Genomic DNA, 26703 nt, shown 5'->3' with positions numbered 1-26703 from the left:
ATGTAATTTTGGATTCATTGAGACCCAAAATTCTTGCTGTGTGTAGATATTTCTTGATAGATCACATCGAGATATGTAATAATCCAGACCTTTCGGCAAATTTTTTCCGGTTGGAACCATCGTGATGCTATCAGCTTTTTAGCCACTGTGATACCCGATAAAACCAATCTCTTTAGCTGTGGATGTACTGCACACTCAAAAACATCATTCAGCAGTAATACAGAGGGGTGTACAGGTATTCCAAGTTACGAGATTTGATAATTGCTGGGTCACCTCTTTCCAGAATATCTTAACTGGTGGGCAGTCCCAGTACATGTGCATAAATGTCCCCTCGTCCCCATTTGTACATAAAGAGTAGAGCCATATGAAATCCGTTTAATTTTTTTCCAAATTCCATTTATTTTTTTCCAAATTCAGTTTTTTCCGTTTTAATATTTCAGAATTCTGTATTTTGCTTTGTACGCTCATTTTACCATCAGAAATAGTGTCTAATAAGTGGGAATGAATAAATGTCCACAATTTAATAAGATATAACAGTCCATTTAATAGGGCCGTCTTAAATACTTTGAAGCTTCGTTCGATGGGCATGGGATTCGAATATGAAAATAAAATTTGATTTAAAAAAAAAAAAAAAATTATATATTTTTGCAAAATCAACTCTGCCTCTCTTTGTTAACACTTTGGCTGCCATGGGTTAAATTCATTATCAACCGTAGGTTGCCGGCTCTATTTGTCTATAGAGAAAGTCCCCTTCTCGAGCCACCCGAGCCACTTGAGCCACCCGAACAACTGCCTCTTTGAACTGCTGCGGTCAGGCAAGCGATACCGGAGTCTTAAGGCGAGCACAGAAAGACTCAGAAGAAGCTTCTATCCCCAGGCCATCAGGCTGCTAAACGAACAATAATCACTATGCAACAACCATCAAATGCACACAGCACACACACGCACACACTCACTCAAACAAACAACACACTGCAGCACCCACTCTCCACACTTTAGATCACACAAACACACTTTATATTTATTGATAAAGGATTTGCACTACAACTCGTACACCTACTGTGAATTGTACCTAAATTGCACCTCGTCCCATTTCTCCATTTCTGCCTTGCACTATATAGTATTGTATATTAGTACACTGCACAGTATTGTATATTGTATGGTAACTACGTCTATTCTGCATCGAACATTGTACATATGTCTAAACTGAACACTGTGACCTAATTTTTTTTACTTCTAATTTTACTATGTTATTTTATTTCATACTTATCTTGTCTTGCACAGTCTCTGGAGCGCAACAGTAAGAAGCATTTTGTATAAAAGTATTCTGTACTTCTGTATGACAACTATTAAAGAAACTTGAAACTTGAAACTCTTTGCAGGGCTATAACTTTTTAAATTCTATTGCTACATTGCCATTATTAGGGCCCATTCAAAGTCCTATATGTATTGTTCATTGTGTAGCAACGTTAAACTTTTTCATTCACATATTCATAGTAAAGTATGGTCTAATGCAGTGTTTCTCAACTGGTGGGTCCATTTTGAGTGGGTCGCGAATGTGTGTGAAAAAAAAAATTAAAAGTAATTTTTTTTTTTTTTTTTTTACTTTTTTTTTCTCACTACCTATCTTTGTGAAAGTGGCTTCTCAGCTCTGGTCTAGCTGAAGACAGAGCGGAGGAACAGATTGGACATTGAGCATGACCTCAGAGTTGCTTTGTCTACTATCACCCCAGACTTTGAGACTCTTTGTCAGGAGCAAACAACATCCCCAGTTATCCCATTAGTTCCCTGCATGTTAAGCTAAGAAGTCTGCTAAGAAGGATATATTATTTATTATTATTATTATTTTATTTCATTGTGTTTTTAGCCCTTAGTTGCACTTTTGTTGCAACCCCAGTTATCCCATTAGTTCCCCCAAATTTAGGTATGTTATGTTAAGCTAAGAAGTCTGCTAAGAAGCATATTATTTATTATTATTTTATTTCATTGGGTTTTTAGCCCTAATTGCACTTTTGTTGCAACCCCAGTTATCCCATTAGTTCCCCCAAATTTAGGTCTGTTATGTTAAGCTAAGAAATCTGCTAAGAAGCATATATTATTTATTATTATTTTATTTCATTGGGTTTTTAGCAATAGTTGCACTTTTGTGTTTATTTCATATTTTGAAAGATAGCGTATTACTGCAATTTTCTTTTTTTTACATAAATCATAGTAGTTAAAAATGTTGGGTCGCGACTTAATGACTAAGGAAAATGTTGGGTCCCGAGGCTAGACCAGTTGAGAACCACTGGTCTAATGTATAAGTATGTTTTCATCTCTTTCTGCAGCTTTCTCCAGAACGTGATCTATAGCCCCAAATACATTATATTGATGATGCAATACAGTTTTATGGCAATCAGCGCGATATAAAAAATTCCAACTAGACGTACTTCTAGAAGTTACTACACGTCATCTGATGTTGACCGGATGGGCTAGGGGGCGTTTATAATTCCGTGGGTAGCGTTATACAAATCATCTAATGTGGGTCAAATGTTGATAATAGCAGTTAGTATCGAAGACGGTAACTTTACACGCTAAAACTCACCCCAGTCTCTGCGCGCCGTTGGGCGATCATCGTAGAGTCGAAATTTTATCATTATGGGATGTAGATTTACCCGGTCCATCTCCAGCTTGTATAATGGTATATACGTCCAAATCATGTTGTTTATCGAGTTATTGGCAATCGATAGCCATGTAGTGTGTCGAGATCGAGTCCCGGGACCTATTAGCGAGTGCCCGGAAGTAATACGGCTGTACAGCACAACCTCTACGGCACTTCCTGTTAAGCGATTGCGCCGATCGGCCACCAGATGGCGCTCCTGAACCGCCAGAGAGCTCAGTGGGTCCTCCTGGTGGATCTCAGGCCAGCGGAGGGGACATTATGAATCCGATCCCAGATTTTTGAAATATTGATATTAAAGACGCTGTAAGGCGTCTTCGGCAACTTGAGCATGGCCGGGAATGACGTGTTTAGGCGTTTCCCGGCACCCAAAGTGTTAACTACAACAAGCAATGCTGTTTGTTATTTAAGATGAGGTCGGACTCGGCACTGACAGATTTGTGTTCATTGTGCTGCTTTTATAAAGCCTCAAATGACGGCTTACAATATTTCATGAAAGCAAAGTGTTTTGTTTGTCTAAGATTTTAAAAGGTTTAAACTTTACAGCACTGACTAAGTTGAACAAAGTGCTGTACAAGTCCCACAACATAAAAAAAAAATATAAAAAAAAAAAAATGTATAGTGGATTCCATTTTTATTGCTCAATTCCGCGATTCCGTCCGCGATTCCGTGATCGCGGATTCCATATGGCTCTAATAAAGAGCATTTGGAGTCTTGTATAAGACCCATTTTTTTCAGTCTTATAGGAGTCAAGTATGTCCTGTGAATATAGTTAAGATTGATTTGTTGATGGTCCGGGTTCCTTGATGTGAGTCGAACATTTGCCCAGGCTTCTTGCCAATCAAAATCACTTTCCAGGTCTGGTATATCCCTCCTCCAGACGGAGTCTAGGTGGAGGGTTTCATATGAGGACGTTAGTAATTGATGATAAAAATCTGAAACAAAACCTCTTGATGTCTCTCTTTCATAGAAGAATTTGTGGTATCTGTGGTGTTCAATTGGTTTCGTTAATGGAACACCTTGAGTCTTCAAACATAACAATAACTGTAAGTAAAAAAGATGTGTGGACTTGGTGAGATAAAATTTCTTCTGTATTTCTTCATAACTACAGAAACCCTTTAACAGTTTGTTAAAAACATCCCCTAATGAGTGTATGCCTTGCTTTTCCCATATAGGGAATCTTATAGGTCGTTTTCCAATCAAGAGTGCATTATTATTGAATAAGGGAGTATGATTGTGCCATTTATGTGGGTTAGGATATTTTTTGTGTGTTTCACGCCATATCCGGATCGCATGAGTAATTATGGGGCCAGCCGCCAAATTTCCGTTCACAATGCTTGATTGGTAGTTTAGTGTATGCTATTGACTTTCTATTTTATACTTTAACTATTTTTTATCTAGCACACTCGGGAGCAAAACAGAAAAAAGCATTTCATATAAAAGTATTCTGTATTTTTGTATGACAACTAATAAAGAAACTTGAACCTTAATCAAAAGGTATATATACATTACAATAAATATGGGCAATAAAACACTTGATCTGAATATATACTACGAGTAAGTAAAGTAAACTGTACACACAGGTGCGGTCTGCACAAGGCACCATGGCTGGCATGATGACATACGTCATGAACACACTGAAAACGTAATGTTTAAAATCGCAAAACTATCATTCCCTGGGGCCTCTGGTGATTCCCACACACGTACAAATACACACTTGGTATACAAATGTTAGGAACACATTCCTAGTACTGTTAGTTACACCTACTTCTCCACAGCTGTGTTGTGATCGACCCGTTTATCTCCCAGTTGCACAATAACCTCGTCACCTCGTCAATTAAATCAATGTGCACATTGAACCAGAAAGGTGCCACTACGGCAAGAGGTTGAGTTTCTGAATGTAAACAAGGAAGTACACACACGTGTACAAACACACACACGTGTACGTGTACATATACACACACTCACAGAGAGAGAGAGAGAGAGAGAGAGAGAATGTTTTCTAAGGAGCGACCTCATCGTTAGTGCTTCCAGGAGATAATGTCTGGGTAGGTTTCTTCTATATATTTTTTCCCAATACAAACATACAAACAAAAACAGATACTAATTTATTGATGATATTGATATGCATTCATACACAGTCACACAAAGTCTGTCCTCGTGGGCTTCACCATCAAACGCCTCCTCTAACCCGACTCATCCATTCTCCCTTGTCTTCTATATAATTATATGGTTTATCTGATATCATCATAACATTAAAATAAAAAAGTTAAAACAAAGCAGCAATAAAAAGGTAGAATCTGTAAACAAGGCGCAATACCAAGCGGGGTATTGCCAAGAAGGCGCCGTTTGACAACAGATTCGACCTATAAAGAATATGTTCCATTGTAAGACAGGACTGAAAAAACAGCAACTCAAATTCTCCCAGTCAGAAACCTCTGCTTTTGTCACGATAGGAGTGAGTGTTACTAATGTCATGTTTACAGAGAATACTACACACACACACACACACGTGTATATTGGTAGAGGTACACACACCCCACATTGTGTTGATCCAACATCTACCCAGGAGAAGCACACACACACACACACAAGCGTGTCATTACACACATTACACAACTGCCAATATACAAGTGCACGTGCAAAGACACACAAGTGTAGACACGCATGCATGCACCTCATAATGTGTTGATCCAACATCTCCCTGGAGACACACCAGCACGTGACACACAATTATGTCATCAGTACACATATTACACACAAAAGGACACGCATACACAATACATGCCCCCACATACAACAATGTTGATCTGATCTCCCTCGAGACAAAACACAAAAGAGTGTCATTATGTGTGCACACGCACACACACAAACGACACGCAGGTGTGCGCAGGCACGACGTCATTACCTACATACGAAACAGGTAAAGCTAATAGCAGGCACGTCATTACCTACATACAAAACAGGTAAAGCTAATAGCAGGCACGTCATTACCTACATACAAAACAGGTAAAGCTAATAGCAGGCACATCATTACCTACATACGAAACAGGACACAGGTAAAGCTAATAGCAGGCACGTCATTACCTACATACGACACACGTGACGCTATAATGGTGAAGGCCTCGCGGTAAAGAGAGACTCTCGGATCCAAAGACAAACAAGCCAGGATTATAATTACACAGGCAGAGCTGCAGGTGTGTGATATAGATGGAGGTCACGACCTTTCCTACGGCCAGTGAAGTCAGTCTGCACTGCAGGCACGTTTAATGTCCTGATTAATGAAATGCCTGGAACACAGAGCTTTAACCCTTTCACTGCCACACTACCAAACAGTTAACCCTTTCACTGCGACAATACACAGAAGGTTAACCCTTTCACTGCCACACAACAGCCGGTTAACCCTTTCACTGCCACACGACTACAGAAGGTTAGCCCTTTACTATCACACTCCCGACGGTTAAAACGATCGTGGGAATTGCCTTTGGTACACGCGGGCTACACGCCCAAACGATGGCTCCCGCAGAATTTCAATAATGTAATGTCAAGTGTCGTTTTGGCACGTGTGAGATGGTGAATGAGTGTTCATCACAAACTGCCCCAGCAGGAATGTTCATCCAAACGACGCCTTCGCCACCACCGTACCCCAAACCAACCGACGATTCCCTGACGTCAAACGTATCAAACGTATCAGGTGGCGTCCATGTTGGAGGTGTACCGGCCACGTGGCCCGCTGAAGAACGCATCTTTTAATTTGGAAACTTCTACGAATTCCATCTCTACGGTCCGAGAATAGAGTCTGGATTAAAAGGACGTCGCTGAAGCCTCTGAATGTATCCGAGAGGTGTGGTCCAGAGCTCATGATTTAAGGATTACAAGCATGAAGCCTTCTAACTCACACACACAACAGATGTCCATGCTGTGCGAGAGGAGAGGGTCTGGAAAAATGACTACGCCACTAACTAATGCCGTCAAGATCGTTCGCCCCGAGGGGATACGTGACTGTTGCTTTATTCAACAACAGGTGTCTTTGGGTCAGATGACAGGGTATTTTAACATCAGCATTACACATATCCTCCGTGCCCACACGCCCGCATCCAAAGCCTTGTGGTGGGGAGCGTCAAATAACCTCCTGTTTGAGTCACTGCTACAAACTTCCTTTGAGCTTGTAGTAGGCATCGTAATATAAACAACCAGGTGTCTCCAGTCACATCCTGGCCGCCCGCGCACGCGTCCCGTCGTTAGAAGACGCTGAAGAAGAGTCACTGGAAACCCGAGTTCACTTCTACCTACAGGACAATAGAGGCCTTTCACGGAATGTTCAGAATGCCCCATCTGTCCTCCGTGCTCGAAGGAACGGTTGCTATGTGCAAAACAACAGTTGCTGTGTGTTGATATGCGAGAAATTAGTCAACAAACATTTAAATCATTTGGTGTCTTATTACCGGATACCGTCAACAGTCTCCAGCAGAACAGTCATGTCCTGCTTTTCCAGCGCTTCTCCCAATTCACAGAAATTAGGCATTTGCTTTTGAAAGTAGTTACCGTGTGGGGGGGGGGGGGGGGTACAGTGGCTCAGACAGGAGGCAGAGCGGTCGTTTGGTAATCGGAAGGATCCCGGTTCGATTCCCGCTCATCCCGGGCAGCGTGTCGAAGTGCCCTTGAGCAAGACACACTTAACCCCCTAACTGCTCCCGATGAGCAGGTTGGCACCTTGCATGGTGGTCGCCTCCACCGTCGGTGTGTGGATGGGTGAATGTGAGGGACTAAATTGTAAAGTGCTTTGGATAAAAGCTGTTATATGTAAATGTAAATGTTATATAAATGCACCATTTACCATTTACCAGTGGTTACAGGTAGGGATGTCCGATATTATCGGCCTACCGATATTATCGGCCGATATCGGCATTAAAATGTGATATCGGAAAATATCGGTATCGGAAATTAAGAGTTGGACAATATCGGTAGTAAGATTAAGGTAAGTTAGGTTTAGGGCTGTACCGAATGCTTTGATCATAATGTTGACGTTTGAATTCTAAATCAACATTCAAACTTTTTATTTTTAATAAAATAATTTTTTAAATAAAACATTTTATATCTTTTTTGTATGCGTCTATTCATTCTGTTTAAACCAATGGGTTGTTTCTTCACAGTTGCAGATCAAATATTATAGTATTATACTATAAGACGTCACCATCACTTTCGTACCAACCGTGCCCTTATTGGATTTATGTTGACGAAACTGTTGAGTAATATTCATTAGAGAAAGTTGATTTAATCAAAATAAAAATACGAATTTAATCAGATTAATCACTTTATTCAAATTGAGGATTTAGTTTGAGGATACATTTTTTTATTTTTTAAATAATATGATGACAGACATTCGAAGCTTCATTCGAATACTTCAATAGAAGCTTCGAATGTCAAAAAATGGTACAGCCCTAGTTAGGTTTATAAACCTGAGAGTTATTTTCACACTTTTACATTATCATGGAGTTTAACGCAATAAACAGCAATTGGATTCACCAAGGTATATTTTAATCCTTCGCCGTTACAACGACCAGGACTTGTACATCGGCTTCCCACCCGCAGACACCGACAATCGTGTTCGTAGGGACGACCGACCAAGCCGGAGGGAGGTACCGCTGACACAGGGATTTGAACCCGGGGTCTCTGTGATGGCAGGCGAGCGCTCAGACCTCCGCTACCAAGGCGTGGCTGTTCACCCACCTCTCCGTCTCACACTGGTGTCAGTCAGACAAGCCTCCTGTGCAAAAGGCCTACTATTACGATGACCAGCGCGCTCCCATTCAGAAACGGGTTGAAGCGCCTGGTTGCTCCCTTCCTGCTATCCTGATGTAGGTAAATATTCCCCAGTTTAACGGCCACCAGCTGCGCTATAGAGGTAATGACCCTTTTATTGGCTAGAGAATACTGCTTGAATGGGTGTTTTTAATACAAACCGATGACGTGTTCCTTTGTTTGCCACCGTCAGCAAGTAAGGGAGACACATTTTCAGAAAGAGTCACCGGGGAGATTCTGGACAGAAATGTCCATCTCTTAGTTGATGTTATAGTGGGACATGAGGTCTCCAGTAAGGGTTAGGTTTATAAACCTACGCTCTGCATCTTCTGGCCGACTCAGACCTACTCCTATCCGAGCTCCGGGAGGGTCATCAAAGAGAAGTCGCCTATTCTCAGTCCTTGCCCCATAATGCTAGAATGAACTCCCCACCACAGTTAGGACAGATGAAACCCGTCCAATCTTTCGCTGTCGACTAAAGACGCACTTCTTCAATCAATATCTGAAATGGAAAAGAAATAATATATATAGGCTATATATATAATATATAATTTAACCCTAACTAACCTTACTGTCATGCACTTCTCCTAATATACTAACCTACACTGTAGCACTCAACACTTGATGAACATTGTTACTCAGCTGATAGAGTTGTACCCTTCCTGAACTTGTAAGTCGCTTTGGATAAAAGCGTCAGCTAAATGACAAAATGTAAAATGTAAATAAACAGTGAGGTTAAGGTAAGGGTTAGGTTTATAAACAGTAAGGTTAACACTTTGAGTGCCACTCACAAGATTTCTCTGGTTTTTTTATAGGTGGTTGCATGCCACTCACGAGATTTCTCGGAATTATTATTATTTTTAATTTTTTTGATCTGAAAAATTATTGCATCACCCGAGCCTACCCGAGTATAGCCGAGGGGCGCCGGTGATCACTGTGGAAAATAGCGCCCCCTGTCGTCTTCCAGATGACATAAGTGATTTTGGAATGGACTCAATGAAAATGAATGGGGGAAAAAATCCGGTACTCCACATTTTCCAGTTCACTGATCCAGCCGGGGTTACTAGAGTTCATTCTGGAGCCTCATATCCCCGCGGATCATGGAGTTCTACTGTATCGCGTTGGATCCATACACGTATCGATTTTTTCGAATGGTGATCAGGAATTGGAATATACCAGTTGGATACCATCTGATGTCAGGTAAGGACTCTATGTTATCAGTGGTAGGATAATCAGAGTAAGTTTGATGAAGTTATAAGCTGTTTTGTGAAATGTCTTCTTTCGGTTTCACTGTAAAAGTCCGTGAGGAAATCAACGGAGCGATTATCAGTGCGCGGACGTAATGTGCGTGCGCGCACGTATAATATTGATCATCTAGCGTTTATTTGAAAACGATTCATAAAAAGGCCGACGAATATCAACGTTGTGGAATATTCCACTAAAAGACGATTTTCATAGAATGCTCCAGAATGAGCTGTTTTTTATATCAAAACGGGGGCTTTTCTAACTGCTCTGAAACGGCAACGACGCGATAAAAAAACAATCTGCCTTCACAGCACTGACTGGAAAATAGTCTTTGATAATGCGATGGGCAGATTAGACACATAGCCATAATTTAAAACATAGATTAGGCGATATTAACGTTAACATTGGCGCCGATGGTGGCATTCAAGCGGTAAAACGGAAAACCAGGCGTGGCGCTGAAAGTGTTAAGGTAAGGGTTATGTTTATAAACAGTGAGGTTAACTCATTGGACGCCAGTCACGATGATAGTCGGGTTAACTCGCCGACGCTTGAGCGGCAATCACGACGATAGGGTTTTAATCGTTATTTCTTTTATTAGCGATATCCATTCATTTTCATCCATCCAACCTGATGTTATCGTTGGGAATGGGTCTGAGCTCACAAAAGGGCAAATACCGCCACCTATCGGCTGGGACTGTGCATCAAAAAAAAAGTCCGGTCCAGGTTTTCCCTCTCGGACATGCAGTATCATTATACCACATTGACTGGGGAGACTGGGAGCAGCGTGGATTATGCGTTTTGGATATATAACGTTGGATCAATAAACGCGATCAATATTTGGAATGGCGATCGGGAATTGGATTAATCTTTTTGCAGGACATCAGATGTGAGGTAAGGAATTTATGTTACGAATCTTGGGTTAATCAGATGTTCCTTTCACAGCGATCACAACGTGTCTGAGTGTGTGTGTGTGTGCCGTTGGCGCCGACCAATGCACAGATAAGCGATTTTTCAGCCCGCTTCTGTATCGTGCATGAGGACACATATACTATCGATAATCTAGCGTTTATTTGAAAACGATTCATAAAGCAGCCAAAGAATTACAACGTGTTTTGTGTATTCCACTAAAGGGCTATTATCGCGTCTTTCTCTGGAATTACTAGAAACCACCAAAACTATATTCGTATTCAAAACGATATAAAACAGAAATGTACAGATGAAAAAACTATCCGTTTTGTACATGTTGACTGCAAGCAACTCATTGATAAGCGACGGGTCACGGGTGTATTACATTTTAAGCACTCGCAAATCTCCCCGTCCGCCCATTGATTAAAGCAGCGACCATCTAACCATAATTTCCCGGAAGGGGCGTGGCGCTCAATGAGTTAAGAGTTAGGTTTATAAACAGTAAGATTAAGGTAAGAGTTAGGTTTATAAACAGTAAGGTTAAAGTTAGGTTTATAAACAGTAAGGTTGGGGTTAAGGTAAGTGAAAATAGACTCATTCAAGCCTCCTGCATAATTCCAGGTATTAAATCACATTGCAGGACGTCTCAACATGGGACCAAAACAGTGACGCACCCACACCCACACTATCCAACTCTTATACTATTCTGGTTTTGGTTTGATTTCACACTTTTACATTATCATGGAGTTTAACGCAATAAACAGCAATCGGATTCACCAAGGTATATTTTTAATCCTTCGCCGTTACAACGACCAGGACTTGTACATCGGCTTCCCACCCGCAGACAATAGTGTTCGGAGGGACGACCAGGCCGAGCCGGAGGTACCGCTGACAACGGGATTTGAACCCGGGGTCTCTGTGATAATAATATATTTGATTTGTAGAGGCGCTTTATAATTGTGGAACAAATCTCAAAGCGCTACAGTGTAAAATAACATAAAAGCTAGCAAGAAAGTAAAAAAAGAATATAAAATAAACAAGACTAAAACTAGTAAGGAGTAAAAAGAACACTAAAACTAGTAAAAGAGTGAAAATAACAGAACATAAAATAAGGGCTAAAACTGGTCAAATAACATAAAATGTGTGGAGCTAAACTAACTAGATAAAAATCAACAAAAGTATCTATTAAAAAAAGATGTGTTTTGAGGCCCTTTTTAAAAGCATCCACAGTCTGTGGTGCTCTCAGGTGTCAGGGAGAGCGTTCCGCACACTGGAAGTGGATGAGCAAAAAGCCCGATCTCCTATGGTGCAGAGTTTGGTCCTTGGGCGCCGGAGGAGGTTTTGATGGCAGGCTAGTCTAGGGCTGTCTTAAATACTTCGAAGCTCCGTTCGATGGGCATGGGATTCGAATATGAAAATAAAATTAGATTATTAAAAAAAATATATATATATAAGATTATTATTATTTTATTTTGTTTTGTGTGCAAAATCAACTCTGCCTCTCTTTGTTAACTACAACAAGCAATGCTGTTTGTTATTTAAGATGAGGTCGGACTCGGCACTGACAGATTTGTGTTCATTGTGCTGCTTTTATGAAGCCTCAAATGACGGCTTACAATATTTCATGGAAGCAAAGTGTTTCGTTTGTCTAAGATTTAAAAATGTTTAAACTTTACAGCACTGACAAAGTTGAACAAAGTGCTGTACAAGTCCCACAACATTAAAACTTTTTTTTTTAAATAAAATAAAATAAATAATATATAATTTTATATATATATATTTTTAATCTCGAAGCTTCGAATTAAAATCGAATCTCGGCCACGAAGCTTCGAATTCCAAAAAAAAAAATCTAAGGTCAGCCCTACAGGCTACCCAGACGTGGATGCTCCGCCTGGCCTCTCCGTCGGTCAGACAGGCCTCCCTCCCTGACACGTCGTCCCGAGTCACGTCGCAGACTTCCTTCCTTTTTGACACACTCCCATCAGAGCCTCCTAAAACAAGCCCTCTCTTCACGGGGAGCCGCTGGATAAACAAGGCCTCGTAACGTTTACAGGAACGCGCTGCTGGGGAAGCCCCCGGGGGATGAGAACCAGCCACAGATGCTGCTCACGTCTGGCTGCCGGGCTGCTCCTCTACTCCATAAAGTCCACCTTTAAACAGTCGGCCGCATGAAGTCTCATCCGTCAGAGACACTGGTCGAGTTGGTCTGTGGCTGGTGAACCTGACCGGCCTCCGACTGGGCACCTCTCTTCATGTGTGGAGTATACTGAACAAGTACATACCGTATAACGGGCCAACCATACACTGGGCACTAGGTAGTATACTGAACAAGTACATACCGTATAACGGGCCAACCATACACTGGGCACTAGGTAGTATACTGAACAAGTACATACCGTATAACGGGCCAACCATACACTGGGCACTAGGTAGTATACTAAACAAGTACATACCGTATAACGGTCCAACCATACACTGGGCACTAGGTAGTATACTGAACGAGTACATACCGTATAATGGTCCAACCATACACTGGGCACTAGGTAGTATACTGAACGAGTACATACCGTATAATGGTCCAACCATACACCGGGCACTAGGTAGTATACTGAACAAGTACATACCGTATAACGGTCCAACCATACACCGGGCACTAGGTAGTATACTGAACAAGTACATACCGTATAACGGTCCAACCATACACCGGGCACTAGGTAGTATACTGAACAAGTACATACCGTATAATGGTCCAACCATACACCGGGCACTAGGTAGTATACTGAACAAGTACATACCGTATAACGGGCCAACCATACACTGGGCACTAGGTAGTATACTGAACAAGTACATACCGTATAACGGGCCAACCATACACTGGGCACTAGGTAGTATACTGAACAAGTACATACCGTATAACGGGCCAACCATACACTGGGCACTAGGTAGTATACTGAACAAGTACATACCGTATAACGGTCCAACCATACACTGGGCACTAGGTAGTATACTGAACGAGTACATACCGTATAATGGTCCAACCATACACCGGGCACTAGGTAGTATACTGAACAAGTACATACCGTATAATGGTCCAACCATACACCGGGCACTAGGTAGTATACTGAACAAGTACATACCGTATAACGGTCCAACCATACACCGGGCACTAGGTAGTATACTGAACAAGTACATACCGTATAACGGTCCAACCATACACCGGGCACTAGGTAGTATACTGAACAAGTACATACCGTATAACGGTCCAACCATACACCGGGCACTAGGTAGTATACTGAACAAGTACATACCGTATAACGGTCCAACCATACACCGGGCACTAGGTAGTATACTGAACGAGTACATACCGTATAATGGTCCAACCATACACTGGGCACTAGGTAGTATACTGAACAAGTACATACCGTATAACGGTCCAACCATACACCGGGCACTAGGTAGTATACTGAACAAGTACATACCGTATAATGGTCCAACCATACACCGGGCACTAGGTAGTATACTGAACAAGTACATACCGTATAACGGTCCAACCATACACCGGGCACTAGGTAGTATACTGAACAAGTACATACCGTATAACGGTCCAACCATACACCGGGCACTAGGTAGTATACTGAACAAGTACATACCGTATAACGGTCCAACCATACACCGGGCACTAGGTAGTATACTGAACAAGTACATACCGTATAACGGTCCAACCATACACCGGGCACTAGGTAGTATACTGAACAAGTACATACCGTATAACGGTCCAACCATACACTGGGCACTAGGTAGTATACTGAACAAGTACATACCGTATAACGGTCCAACCATACACTGGGCACTAGGTAGTATACTGAACAAGTACATACCGTATAACGGTCCAACCATACACTGGGCACTAGGTAGTATACTGAACAAGTACATACCGTATAATGGTCCAACCATACACTGGGCACTAGGTAGTATACTGAACAAGTACATACCGTATAACGGTCCAACCATACACTGGGCACTAGGTAGTATACTGAACAAGTACATACCGTATAACGGTCCAACCATACACTGGGCACTAGGTAGTATACTGAAAAAGTACATACCGTATAACGGTCCAACCATACACTAAAAAGTACATACTGTATATTGGTCGTACCCTGCACTAGGCAGTATACTAAAAAGTACACAGTATACCCTTAGAACAACTACTGGTCAAAGGCAGAAGTTCTCAAATCTACCAACAGCTGTGAATGAAAATCTTAAGTTTCTACATAGTAGGAAGGAGTCTTGAGTAACGGAGTGAGACACTAACAGTGGTGTCTGCTGTGTGTATGCATGTGTGTGTGTGATTGATTGATTGATTGATTGATTGACATTTTTTATTTAACAGATTGCAGAATGGGTACAATACAGTACGGCTCAATACACACAATTGTTAAGGGGATGCAGACCAGAGAAAGACTTTCGTCTCGTTTACATCAGGGTCCCCCATTTTCAATTTATAATGCGTCTGTGTGTTGCATGTGCATGTGTGTGTGCAGGTGGGTGGCTGTGGTTAATGGTATGCGTGCGTCAGTGTGTATGTGCTTGTGCCTTGTGTGCACCATTAGCATGACGGCGCACACCTGGGGCGGGCAAGGTCTGCAGATCGGTTGACCGCCATCACAGCCTGGCGGTCACGCCCAGATACACCGGACCCCCCTCCTCAGCTAAACGACCAGCGTCACCGCGACCATGTGGCCCAAACTGACACAAACACGTCAAGAGACACTGATGAGACAGAGAACTGATGGATGTCACTCAAGCTCACATGGAATCACAGTGTGAACGTCACAGTCCACGCCGGCTGCAGGCATCCAGGAGAGTGACCAGTGACCAGTGACCAGTGACTACAGCCTGAAGCCTAACTGCACCGTTTAGTCAGCAGACAGTGAGGCGTAGGGTTAGAGAGAGAGGGAGGTAGGGTTAGCTATAGAGAGAGGTAGTATTAGCTCTAAGGAGAGAGAGAGGTAGGGTTAGCTCTATGGAGAGAGAGGTAGGGTTAGCTCTATGGAGAGAGAGAGGTAGTTAGCTATAGAGAGAGAGAGAGAGAGAGAGGTAGGGTTAGCTCTAGAGAGAGGTAGGGTTAGCTATAGAGAGAGAGGTAGGGTTAGCTCTAGGGAGAGAGAGAGGTAGGGTTAGCTCTAGAGAGAGAGGTAGGGTTAGCTCTAGAGAGAGGTAGGGTTAGCTATAGAGAGAGAGGTAGGGTTAGCTCTATGGAGAGAGATAGGTAGTTAGCTATAGAGAGAGAGAGAGAGAGAGGGGTAGGGTTAGCTCTAGAGAGAGGTAGGGTTAGCTATAGAGAGAGGTAGGGTTAGCTCTATGGAGAGAGAGAGGTAGAGTTAGCTATAGAGAGAGAGGTAGGGTTAGCTCTATGGAGAGAGAGAGAGAGAGGTAGGGTTAGCTCTAGAGAGGTAGGGTTAGCTCTATGGAGAGAGAGAGAGGTAGGGTTAGCTCTATGGAGAGAGAGAGAGGTAGGGTTAGCTCTATGGAGAGAGAGAGAGGTAGGGTTAGCTCTATGGAGAGAGGTAGGGTTAGCTCTATGGAGAGAGAGAGGTAGGGTTAGCTCTATGGAGAGAGAGAGGTAGGGTTAGCTCTATGGAGAGAGAGAGGTATGGTTAGCTCTATGGAGAGAGAGAGGTAGGGTTAGCTCTATGGAGAGAGAGAGGTAGGGTTAGCTCTATGGAGAGAGAGAGAGGTAGGGTTAGCTCTATGGAGAGAGAGAGAGGTAGGGTTAGCTCTATAGAGAGAGAGAGGTAGGGTTAGCTCTATGGAGAGAGAGAGGTAGGGTTAGCTCTATGGAGAGAGAGAGGTATGGTTAGCTCTATGGAGAGAGAGAGGTAGGGTTAGCTCTATGGAGAGAGAGAGGTAGGGTTAGCTCTATGGAGAGAGAGAGAGGTAGGGTTAGCTCTATGGAGAGAGAGAGAGGTAGGGTTAGCTCTATAGAGAGAGAGAGGTAGGGTTAGCTCTATGGAGAGAGAGAGGTAGGGTTAGCTCTATAGAGAGAGAGAGGTAGGGTTAGCTCTATAGAGAGAGAGAGGTAGGGTTAGCTCTATGGAGAGAGAGAGGTAGGGTTAGCTCTATGGAGAGAGAGAGAGGTAGGGTTAGCTCTATAGAGAGAGAGAGGTAGGGTTAGCTCTATGGAGAGAGAGAGGTAGGGTTAGCTCTATAGAGAGAGAGGTAGGGTTAGCTCTATAGAGAGAGAGAGAGGTAGGGTTAGCTCTATGGAGAGAGAGAGGTAGGGTTAGCTCTATGGAGAGAGAGAGAGGTAGGGTTAGCTCTATGGAGAGAGAGAGGTAGGGTTAGCTCTAGAGGAGAGAGAGAGAGAGAGGTAGGGTTAGCTCTATGGAGAGAGAGAGAGAGGTAGGGTTAGCTCTATGGAGAGAGAGAGGTAGGGTTAGCTCTAGGGGTGGACGGTATAAACGGTATAAACGGTATGAATTTGCTCTACGGTATGGATTTTGACTACACCGTGTAACCGGTAGTGCAGCTCTAAAATAGCAATGACGTCATGTAACCACAGCGCGACTATTTCACTCGCATTTGCCCCTAAAAATAGATAGAATTAGTCATAGATAATAGATATGTGCGAACTGGAAAAAGTTATTTAGGAGGCTTCGCGCAGTGGGCGTGCCAGCCCCTACCGCACGCATGTAAACACGGGTCTAGTAGTCTAGTGGGACGGGACACGGGAGCTTTCGGGAGGACGGCGGCGTCTCCCTGAGCTAACGTTAGCTTAGCTACCGTTACAAAATGACCCAGTCAACTATTCACTTTTAGTTTAATACATGATGGGGCATTGTCTAACCGAACGGTATCTAGTCGGCCAGCTACCGATAGCTCCTGACATCAACAAACGCTCCACAAAGTCTAGTACTAGAGACGTGTGTGCTACCTGTTAGCTCACGTTAACGCAAGTTAGTTCACCGTTCAAAACGAAATGTCCCATTGAACTAAATAATTCACTGAGGCGTTGTATTAACGTTATATATCCGGCTACAGATAGCTCCTGATATCAATGTCTTATAACACCGATTCGATGCGTATTCGAGCTGAGGGCTTGCTAACGTTATACCAATACAATAGGGTCCAGGTGCAGTGCCGGAGAATCCTGGCCGTAGCTCTGCTCGAGGCTACTCGAGTATAGGTCCAGGTGCAGCTCCGGAGAATCCTGGCCGTAGCTGGAGGCTACTAGAGTACACACAGACAGTGGAGCTTGTTGCGTGGTGGCGATGTCTCGCAGATAATACAAGTACAAGTCTAATTATATAATATATATATTTTATTAAAAAAAATATATATATATATAAAATAAATAAAAAAAAATTATCAAAAACGATGATACCGTGATATATACCGTTACCGTCTATGCTTCAAATTATACCGTGATATAAATTTTAGACCATACCGTCCACCCCTACTTAGCTCTATGGAGAGAGAGAGAGGTAGGGTTAGCTCTATGGAGAGAGAGAGGGAGGTAGGGTTAGCTCTAGGGAGAGAGAGGCGTCTTGGACATCTGTGAATCTCTCCGTAGACGAGCCAGACAGACGCAGCATGACACAACTTCCCCCCCGTCTGACATACATGTGGCCAGACATATACTGTAGTGTACGTACACACACGCAATCTGACAGACATATACTATAATATGGCTCCCGGTAAAACAACGAATACATTTCAAAATCCTCATGTTCACACACAAAGCCATAAGCGGTCTCGCCCCAGCCTAGTACCTACTAGGGATGCACCGATCCAATATTGGTATCGGTCTCGGCCGCCAATATCAGTATTATGTAGTATGGATCGGGTATCTGTAAAAAAAATATATATATATATACCGTAATTTTCGCACTATAAGCCGCACCTAAATATAAGCCGCAGCAGCTAAATTGAATGATGTGTACATATTAGGGCTGACCTTCGAAGCTTTTTTTGGCAATCGAAGCTTCGGGGCCGAGCTTCGATTTTAAATATTTTAAATTTTAATTTAATAATTTTTTTTTTAATATTTTTATTTTTATTTTTTTATCTTATGTTGTGGGACTTGTACAGCACTTTCGTAAACTTTGTTGTTTTTAAATGTGCTCTATAAATAAAGTGGGTTGGATTAATTAATTAAGTAGCCCCTTTCGTGACTGTGACGCATCCAACAAGGTTTCACTCGGCTGTGTGATTTAATTCAAGGTGGATCGCTGTTGTCGTTTGAACAACTTCAGATTTCATGGGAACTACCAATCCCCCAAATCAAGAATGTTTAAGATGAATGAAGTAAGATTTTGATTATTTGAAATATGGCCTGTGTAGACTAAACTATGCACAGAATTATGTCAGTCTACAAGGTCCGGATTCTACATGGTCCGGCAATGTAGACCTTGTAGACTCCACTACAGACCAATTATCAGTGAATGTTCATGCATTTTTAAGAAGGGCAACTTCCACAAAAAAACAAAGAACTCACCAAAACATCTCAGTAGCACCTTATCTAAATGTTATATTTCATATATGGAGATTCATATTTATTTATGTATTGCATGCATTTCTACATTTTATTTCCTATTTTGTTTATTCATCCCAGTATCTTTCTTTCTTATGTGTGGAATTCTACAAGGCGCGCGCACACACACACACACTTACATTTAGTCATTTAGCTGACGCTTTTATCCAAAGCGACTTACAAGTTCTGTACGACAAGACAGCAAGAAGGGTACAACTCTATCAGCTGAGTAACAATGTTCATCAAAGTGTTGCGTGTTACAGTGTAGGTTAGTTTATTAGGACAAGTGCATGACAGTAAGGTTAGTCACGGTTAGATTTTTTTTTTTTAATTTTTTTTTATCATTTCAGATAATGGTTGAAGAAGTGAGTCTTTAGTCGACGGCGAAAGATTGGACGGGATTCGGCTGTCCTAACTGGGATAGTTCACACACACACACACACACACACACAAATCGAAGTAAAAAAAAAGAAATTGAAAAAAAAAAAAATTGAATTTTTTTTTTTTTTTTTTATTACTTCGATTTTTTTTTTAATGTTCGAAGCTTGTGCCATCGAACGAAGCTTCGAAGCTTCGAAGTATTTAAGACAGCCCTAGTACATATATAAGCCACACTGGCCTATAAGCCGCAGGTGTTTTAATGTTTAATTACAGTCTTCCCACCAGCATTGGGACACAATACTGTCGGACAAATAACAAGAATGAACTCATTTACAAGTTGTATTAAGTTTAGCAAATAAGGGAACAGATAAATAACATTTCAATGCAGTCAAAAAAGCAATATTTCGATTTTTACATTTTCGGGTTTGGTCACGTCGAGTCATATAAGCCGCACCGTTATATAAGCCGCAGGGTCGAAAAATTGGGGGGGAAAGCCGCGGTTTATAGTCCGGAAATTGGTATTGGATTATATATACAATATATATAATAAATCAAATAAGAAATAACCATTCAGTACATTTATATCTATGTGTTCATTTGTTACATTTAGTTTCACTAAGTTAGGAAAGTAATGTTTTAAGTCAAGCCTGATGTTGCCTTGCACAAAAGAATGATCCCAGTCTCTTCCACACAGTGACAGTGAGGCATACAGTTTATTAACCCTTTCACTGCCACGCTTATGTCGGGCCTTATACCGTCCTCTGCCAGCTCTATTTGTCTATGGAGAAGTTCCCCTTCTTTGCAGGGCTATAACTTTTTAAATTGTATTGCTAAATTGACATGACTATGGCCCATTCAACGTCAAGTATCTATCGTTTAGGATGTAGCAACGTTCTACTTTTTCATTCACATATTCATACTAAAATACGGTCTAAAGTATAAATATGTTTTTATCGTTTTCTGCAGCATTCTGCAGAACGTGAGTTATAGCCCTAAATACATTATATTAGATCATCAAATGTAGTTTGATACCGATTGACGTCAGATAAAAAATGTCAATTGTACAAGGTCCTACACGTCATGCCTCATCATCTGCTGGTGACCGGAGGGGGGGGGGGGGGGGGGGGTTATAAGTCCGTGGCCGACGTTAAATCATTTATTTAGTATGGGTGATATGTTGATCGGAGCAGTGTGTATGTTTAATAATGATCAAACACGCTGAAACTCACCGCAGCTTCCTCGTAGCGTTGGGCGATCAGCGTGGAGCAGAAAGTTCCCTATTATGGGATGTTGATATATGCGATCCATTTCCAGGTTGTATAATCCTATATACGTCCAAATCTAGTTGTTTATCGAGTTATTGGCAACGGATCGCTATCCAGTGTATCAAGCTGGAGTCCCGCTAGTGATAGCGAGTGGCCGGGACGAAATATGGGTGAGCACCACTTCCGGCGCGTCACTTCCGGTTTTTGCGATTCGCCGATCAGCCACCAGATGGCGGTCTTGAACCGTTGGAGAGTTGAGAGGAGATCAACAGCAAGTCTCAAGTCTCCGTGGGTGAAATATGATTGACATGACAGATTTTTGAAATATTGATCTCAAAGACGCTGTAAGACGTCATTGGCAGATTACGCATGGCGGAGAATGACGTGTTAAGTCGTCCTTGGCGATTAAAGGGTTAATTGAATGAAGTTTATTTTCTGTCTTTGTTTACAACAAATCAAAAATCACACTTGTGATCCTTTACAATTCTTAAAAACTAAATATATTTTAATATGGAAAATCTTAAAAACGGATTTTTTTTTTTTTTTTTTTTTTACTTTTTTGGATGAAAGAAATTGGACAATGGGTATCGGATCGGAATCGGTATTGGCCGATACCCAAACCCAGGTATCGGTATCGGGACTGAAAAAGTCGGATCGGTGCATCCCTAAATACCTACATAAAAGAACTCCTGGTCCAATCAACCAGCTCCAGATCCCTCCGTTCTAACGACCAAATCTGCCTAAAAATCCCCCACACAAGACTGGTGACAAAGGGAAACCGGGCTTTCACAGTCGCAGCACCGACCCTCTGGAACAAGCTCCCACTCAACCTGAAATCTGCAAGCACTCTACAGACCTTTAAGGCCATGCTCAAAACCCACCTTTTCGCCATAAACAATCCATGCGCTAGTTTTTTGTATTGTTGTATGTGTGGTGGTGTATTATGTCCGTCTGCTTGGTTGGACTGCCTGTATTTTTTCTGTTTTTCGTATTGTTCCTGTCTTTTTTGTTTTTCTTTCTCTCCCGGAATGCGCCCCGGGCCGATGTAACTATTGGTTGAGGGGCGCAATTTCAATATAAATAAATGTATCATATCATATCATACTGTACAGTACACACACGCATGCAGTCTGACAGACATATACTGTACACACGCAGTCTGACAGACATATACTGTACATACGCAGTCTGACAGACATATACTGTACACACGCAGTCTGACAGACACTGTTGTACACACGCAGTCTGACAGACATATACTGTACACACACGCAGTCTGACAGACATATACTGTACACACACGCAGTCTGACAGACATATACTGTACACACACACACACGCAGTCTGACAGACATATACTGTACACACAGTCTGACAGATATACTGTACACACACGCAGTCTGACAGACATATACTGTACACGCAGTCTGACAGACATATACTGTACACACAGTCTGACAGACATATACTGTAAACACGCAGAGATGTGACAATCTCTCTTTTTCTTTTTTACACAAAGACATTAGTTTGACACACACACAAGTCCACGACTTGCCCCAGTGCACACAAGTTAGTCAGCACTCCATACACACACACTTTAGTTTCTACAGCTTCCTGTATATGTCACTCGTCCCCAACAACACACTCATTAGTGACAATCAACACATGCACTTATGCTCACACCAGTGTTTTGTCCACGTCTCTCTCTCGTCCCAGTGCTCTCACATTAGTCACAGTCAGTGTACTGCTGCAGTTTGAGAGACTCACACACACACAGCTGAGTCACAGCACAGAGTCTGAATCTAAGCTCGGTTAGCAGGTGTTAAAGGAACACAGAAACAGTTTGGAAATTAGCTAACAGTCTTCTCCAGAGACAGACAAGAAGTTAGATACCGGGCGCCCCAGTGGCGAACCACATAACGCGCTGAGTCGCGGCACGGCCGACCCGGGTTCGATTCCCGGACCCGTCGCTATTTGCCAAATGTCTTCCCCCCACTCTGTCTCCCGTTCCTCCTCTCTCTCTCTCTCTACTGGACTGCCCAGTAGTAAAAAGCGATAAACCTAAAAAAAAATTATCTTAAGAAGATAGATACCAGTTTCCTCTCTGTGCGTTCAGTAGAAAGCTATCTGGCTGCATGTTAGCCTAGCTTAGCACAATGAATGTAAGCGGACAGTGCCGGTTAGCCTTTGAGAGAGGTGTTAGTTGGACAATGTCTAGGCTAACTGACACTGTCCACTTTCATTCATTGTGCTAAGCTAGGCTAACGTGCAGCCAGATAGCTTTCTACTGAACGCACAGAGAGGAAACGGGTATCCATCTTCTTGTCTCTCTCTGGAGAAGACGATACGCCAATTTCCCCAAATGTTGGCGTGTTTCTTTAATGTTCTGCAAAGCATGTCCATTGTCCCGTGGATTCAACAAGATTGATGTACATGATTTTCATTGCACTGGGTCTTTAAAATGTTTATGAAAAAAAAAGGGAATCTTGTCACGAAGGATCCAGCCACCAGAAACCGTTGAGTCAGAGACACATGATGAAGAAACACATGCATGGAGGCCGTTGTGCTTTATGAAGGGAACTGGCGCCCTCTGCTGGTAACTCACCGTTCTGCAGCGTCTGAGCCCTGGACTCCCTCCCAACACCAGTGTAGTAATTTTCTCCAAAGCTGGGGTTCTTTCCAGCAGCTGCGGGAGATGGAAGAAACAGAGTTGGGTTGGGGAGGAGTTTAAATGTTACCTCGTTACAGGAAACAGATCAATGTGTTTTTATTGTTGTAAACACACACAACATCCCACACTATATACACTACAACAGAATTCAAATGATATACGTCATCAATCCTATATCCTAGCTACAAACGAAACAAAAATCATACTAACATACTAGTAGACATTAGACACAAGACCTATCCACCACCAACATAGTCCAGACACTCTGGAGAGGAGGGGGGGGGGGGGGGATCACAAGCTCCCATGTATGAATCGTCGTTTCTGTAAATGAGGGAAACCTCAGATGCTTACGATTTTAAATAAAGGTTGAAATGAAATGAAATGAAAAAATTCTAATAATATATATATTATATACATACGCTTACTCATTTACTACATCTTTGTGATTTTTCCATTTTCTTTTAACAAAACAACATCAACAATAATAATAATACTGACAAGACAATTAATAAATAATAAATACAGCTCAACACTTAACTAATAAATACAAAATACAAAATATACCAAGTAGAAAATAAAAACAGCGCAAACAACACAAAAGACATTAGACAGTCATAGTGTGTATAGATAGAATATATGTTGTGTACTAGGTTTACAAATCTACTACGGGTGAGGAGCCGGGAAAAACAAGCATCTCACGTTTTTCTGAATGCATGTACATTTGAAAAAGCTGTGACAATAAAATAATCTGAATCACTGTGTCCTTCATGAGAAGGTTGGTTGGTCCTTTCTGACAGAGAGGTGCAACAAACACTGGTATTTGTACATTTGTAAGGCCCTTATTGGTAAGCTACCTCCTACTACATCATTATTCGTAAGCTACCTCCTTATACTACATTAGTTCAGCCTAAGACTCGCACCCGAATTTCTCCAAGGGGATCAATAAAGGATAATTTTATCTCATCTTATTATTGGTAAGCTACCTCCTTATACTACATCATTATTGGTAAGCTACCTCCTTATACTACATCATTATTGGTAATCTACCTCCTTATACTACATCATTATTGGTAAGCTACCTCCTTATACTGTAACTAGATCATTATTGGTAAGCTACCTCCTTATACTACATCATTATTGGTAAGCTACCTCCTTATACTAGATCATTATTGGTAAGCTACCTCCTTATACTACATCATTATTGGTAAGCTACCTCCTTATACTACATCATTATTGATAAGCTACCTCCTTATACTGTAACTAGATCATTATTGGTAAGCTACCTCCTTATACTACATCATTATTGGTAAGCTACCTCCTTATACTAGATCATCATTGGTAAGCTACCTCCTTATACTACATCATTATTGGTAAGCTACCGGTAACCTCCTTATACTATATCATTATTGAAATATATGGAATCCTTTCTAGTGACTAGGGATGGGTACCGAATTCGGTACTTTTGAGGTACCGAACCGAAACACGTCGGTACTACCGAGTATCGAATCAAGTGAGAAACCAAAAAATAAAAAAATAAAAAATAAAAATCCTTTTTTTTCATGTCAACGTTCACACGCACAATATATGCTTACCTAGGATTTGACTTGATTCAACAACAAAGCAGTCGGAGCAATGACAAGCCGAAAACTGTCGAAATTGTAGTTATTTGAAGTTTGGATTTTTTTTTTATGACTGAGGTAGGTAAATTAAATTTCTTGAGACTAAAGTACCGAAAAAAGGTACCGTTGGGTACCGGTATCGATTCACAGGTACCGGTTCAAATGTGAAAGGTACCCATCCCTACTAGTGACTGGCTGGTCCTTAGGGTCCAGTTTGCTCTGAACAGGGTAAATCTGCATTTTGCTATGATGCTACTCTAGCTCATGGAGTGAACTCTTAACAGTCCTTAACTCATTCAGCGCCAAACACGAGATTTCTCGTGTTTCAAATCCAAGCGTTGAGTGCCAAACAAGAGATATCTCGTTTTTAGTTTCCTTTTCTTTTTTTTCATACTAGGCACTCGCCCGGTGAGTGTGGATTGGACCTGCAATGACGATTGAATCCCGCCTGGTGGCAGTATTGCCTAACTTATGAACATGCATGGGCCAGCTTAGTGTGGGTGGCCCCAACGCCCAAACAACTAGGGACTCTACTAGTAAGTTGCGAGCAGCTGTGAGCAGGACATGTTCGACAATGGCGATCGCCTAGAGCGAACTATTGGATATTATGATGATTATGGACGATAAGGTGCGTTTCCACCAGACTTTGTTGGACTATGTTGGACTCAGCAGAACTACTGGTAAAACGTACAAAAAAACTATAATCAAACCGACCGATGAGGAAACCTATTCGACTCAGTCTATAGTCTGGCCCGAGCAGACTATAGTATAGATGACGAAGACAATGGATGAGTGCTACCTAACGTTATATGTATTGATCCGGTTCCGATTCAAGACACTTGGACTCAAAGTGAGAAATGGAGTACCTCTAAAACAAAGGTAATGTCTATTTGACGTCTACATTACCGAAACTCCTTCCTAAAACATGCGTTTGTATGATCGCAGTGACGGGAAAACGACCCCCCCTCCCCGCGTTTAGCGTTTATCGCTTTTCTGGTCAAGCATGACCGACAGAAACAGGTTGAAATGGGATGTAGAGCAGGGGAAGACATTCTGAGAAATGACGGCGGGTCCGGGAATCGAACTAGTGTCCCCCAGATCCGTGACGAGCACGGTTTTCCCCGACGCAGAAATAGCGCCGAGATATGCGGTGAGCTACGGGAGCTCCCGGTAGTGTACCTTTTGACAAAGGTAACGTCTATTTTACATCTATTTTACCGAACCCCCATCCTAAAACATGCGTTTGTATGACCGCAGTGACGGAAAACGACCCCCCTCCCCGGCTTTGTGAAGAAACAAGGTCATGTGTTTACCTTTGACCTGGCAATAATATAGGTTTCAGGCGAGCAGCCGTGAGATTTGCGCATACGCTGCACAAAACACACTATATCTCACAATCTAGAAAACCAGCCTGGATTATTGTGAAACGATGCGATGGCGATGTTTAGCGTGGTATAGCGCACAAACGAAGGTATGTAGAAATGAACCGTTTCGTCCCTGTTGGACTATAAATAGTGCCCGTCAAATGAGCCATACTATCGTCTCCAGCTATAATATAGAATATACGATGGGTCGGCAAACATCGTGAAAATGGTCAATAACGCTGGCGCCAGGGAGTA

The 26703-nt window shown here is 42.1% G+C and overlaps 1 protein-coding gene across 1 annotated transcript in view; it reads right to left on the bottom strand.

Annotated features, from left to right (window-relative positions):
- brf1a (BRF1 general transcription factor IIIB subunit a) overlaps positions 1-26703 on the bottom strand; it is a 182562-nt gene that overhangs the window by 124012 nt on the left and 31847 nt on the right. Inside the window, exon 3 of the mRNA XM_084308841.1 lies at positions 23400-23480. Within this exon, the coding sequence (XP_084164967.1) occupies positions 23400-23480 (81 nt within the window). The remainder of the gene's footprint in view (positions 1-23399; positions 23481-26703) is intronic.

Source organism: Notolepis coatsorum (genome assembly GCF_963971535.1).
Source record: "Notolepis coatsorum genome assembly, chromosome: 2".
NCBI lineage: Eukaryota > Metazoa > Chordata > Actinopteri > Aulopiformes > Paralepididae > Notolepis > Notolepis coatsorum.
This window is presented reverse-complemented; position numbering and strand designations above follow the sequence as displayed.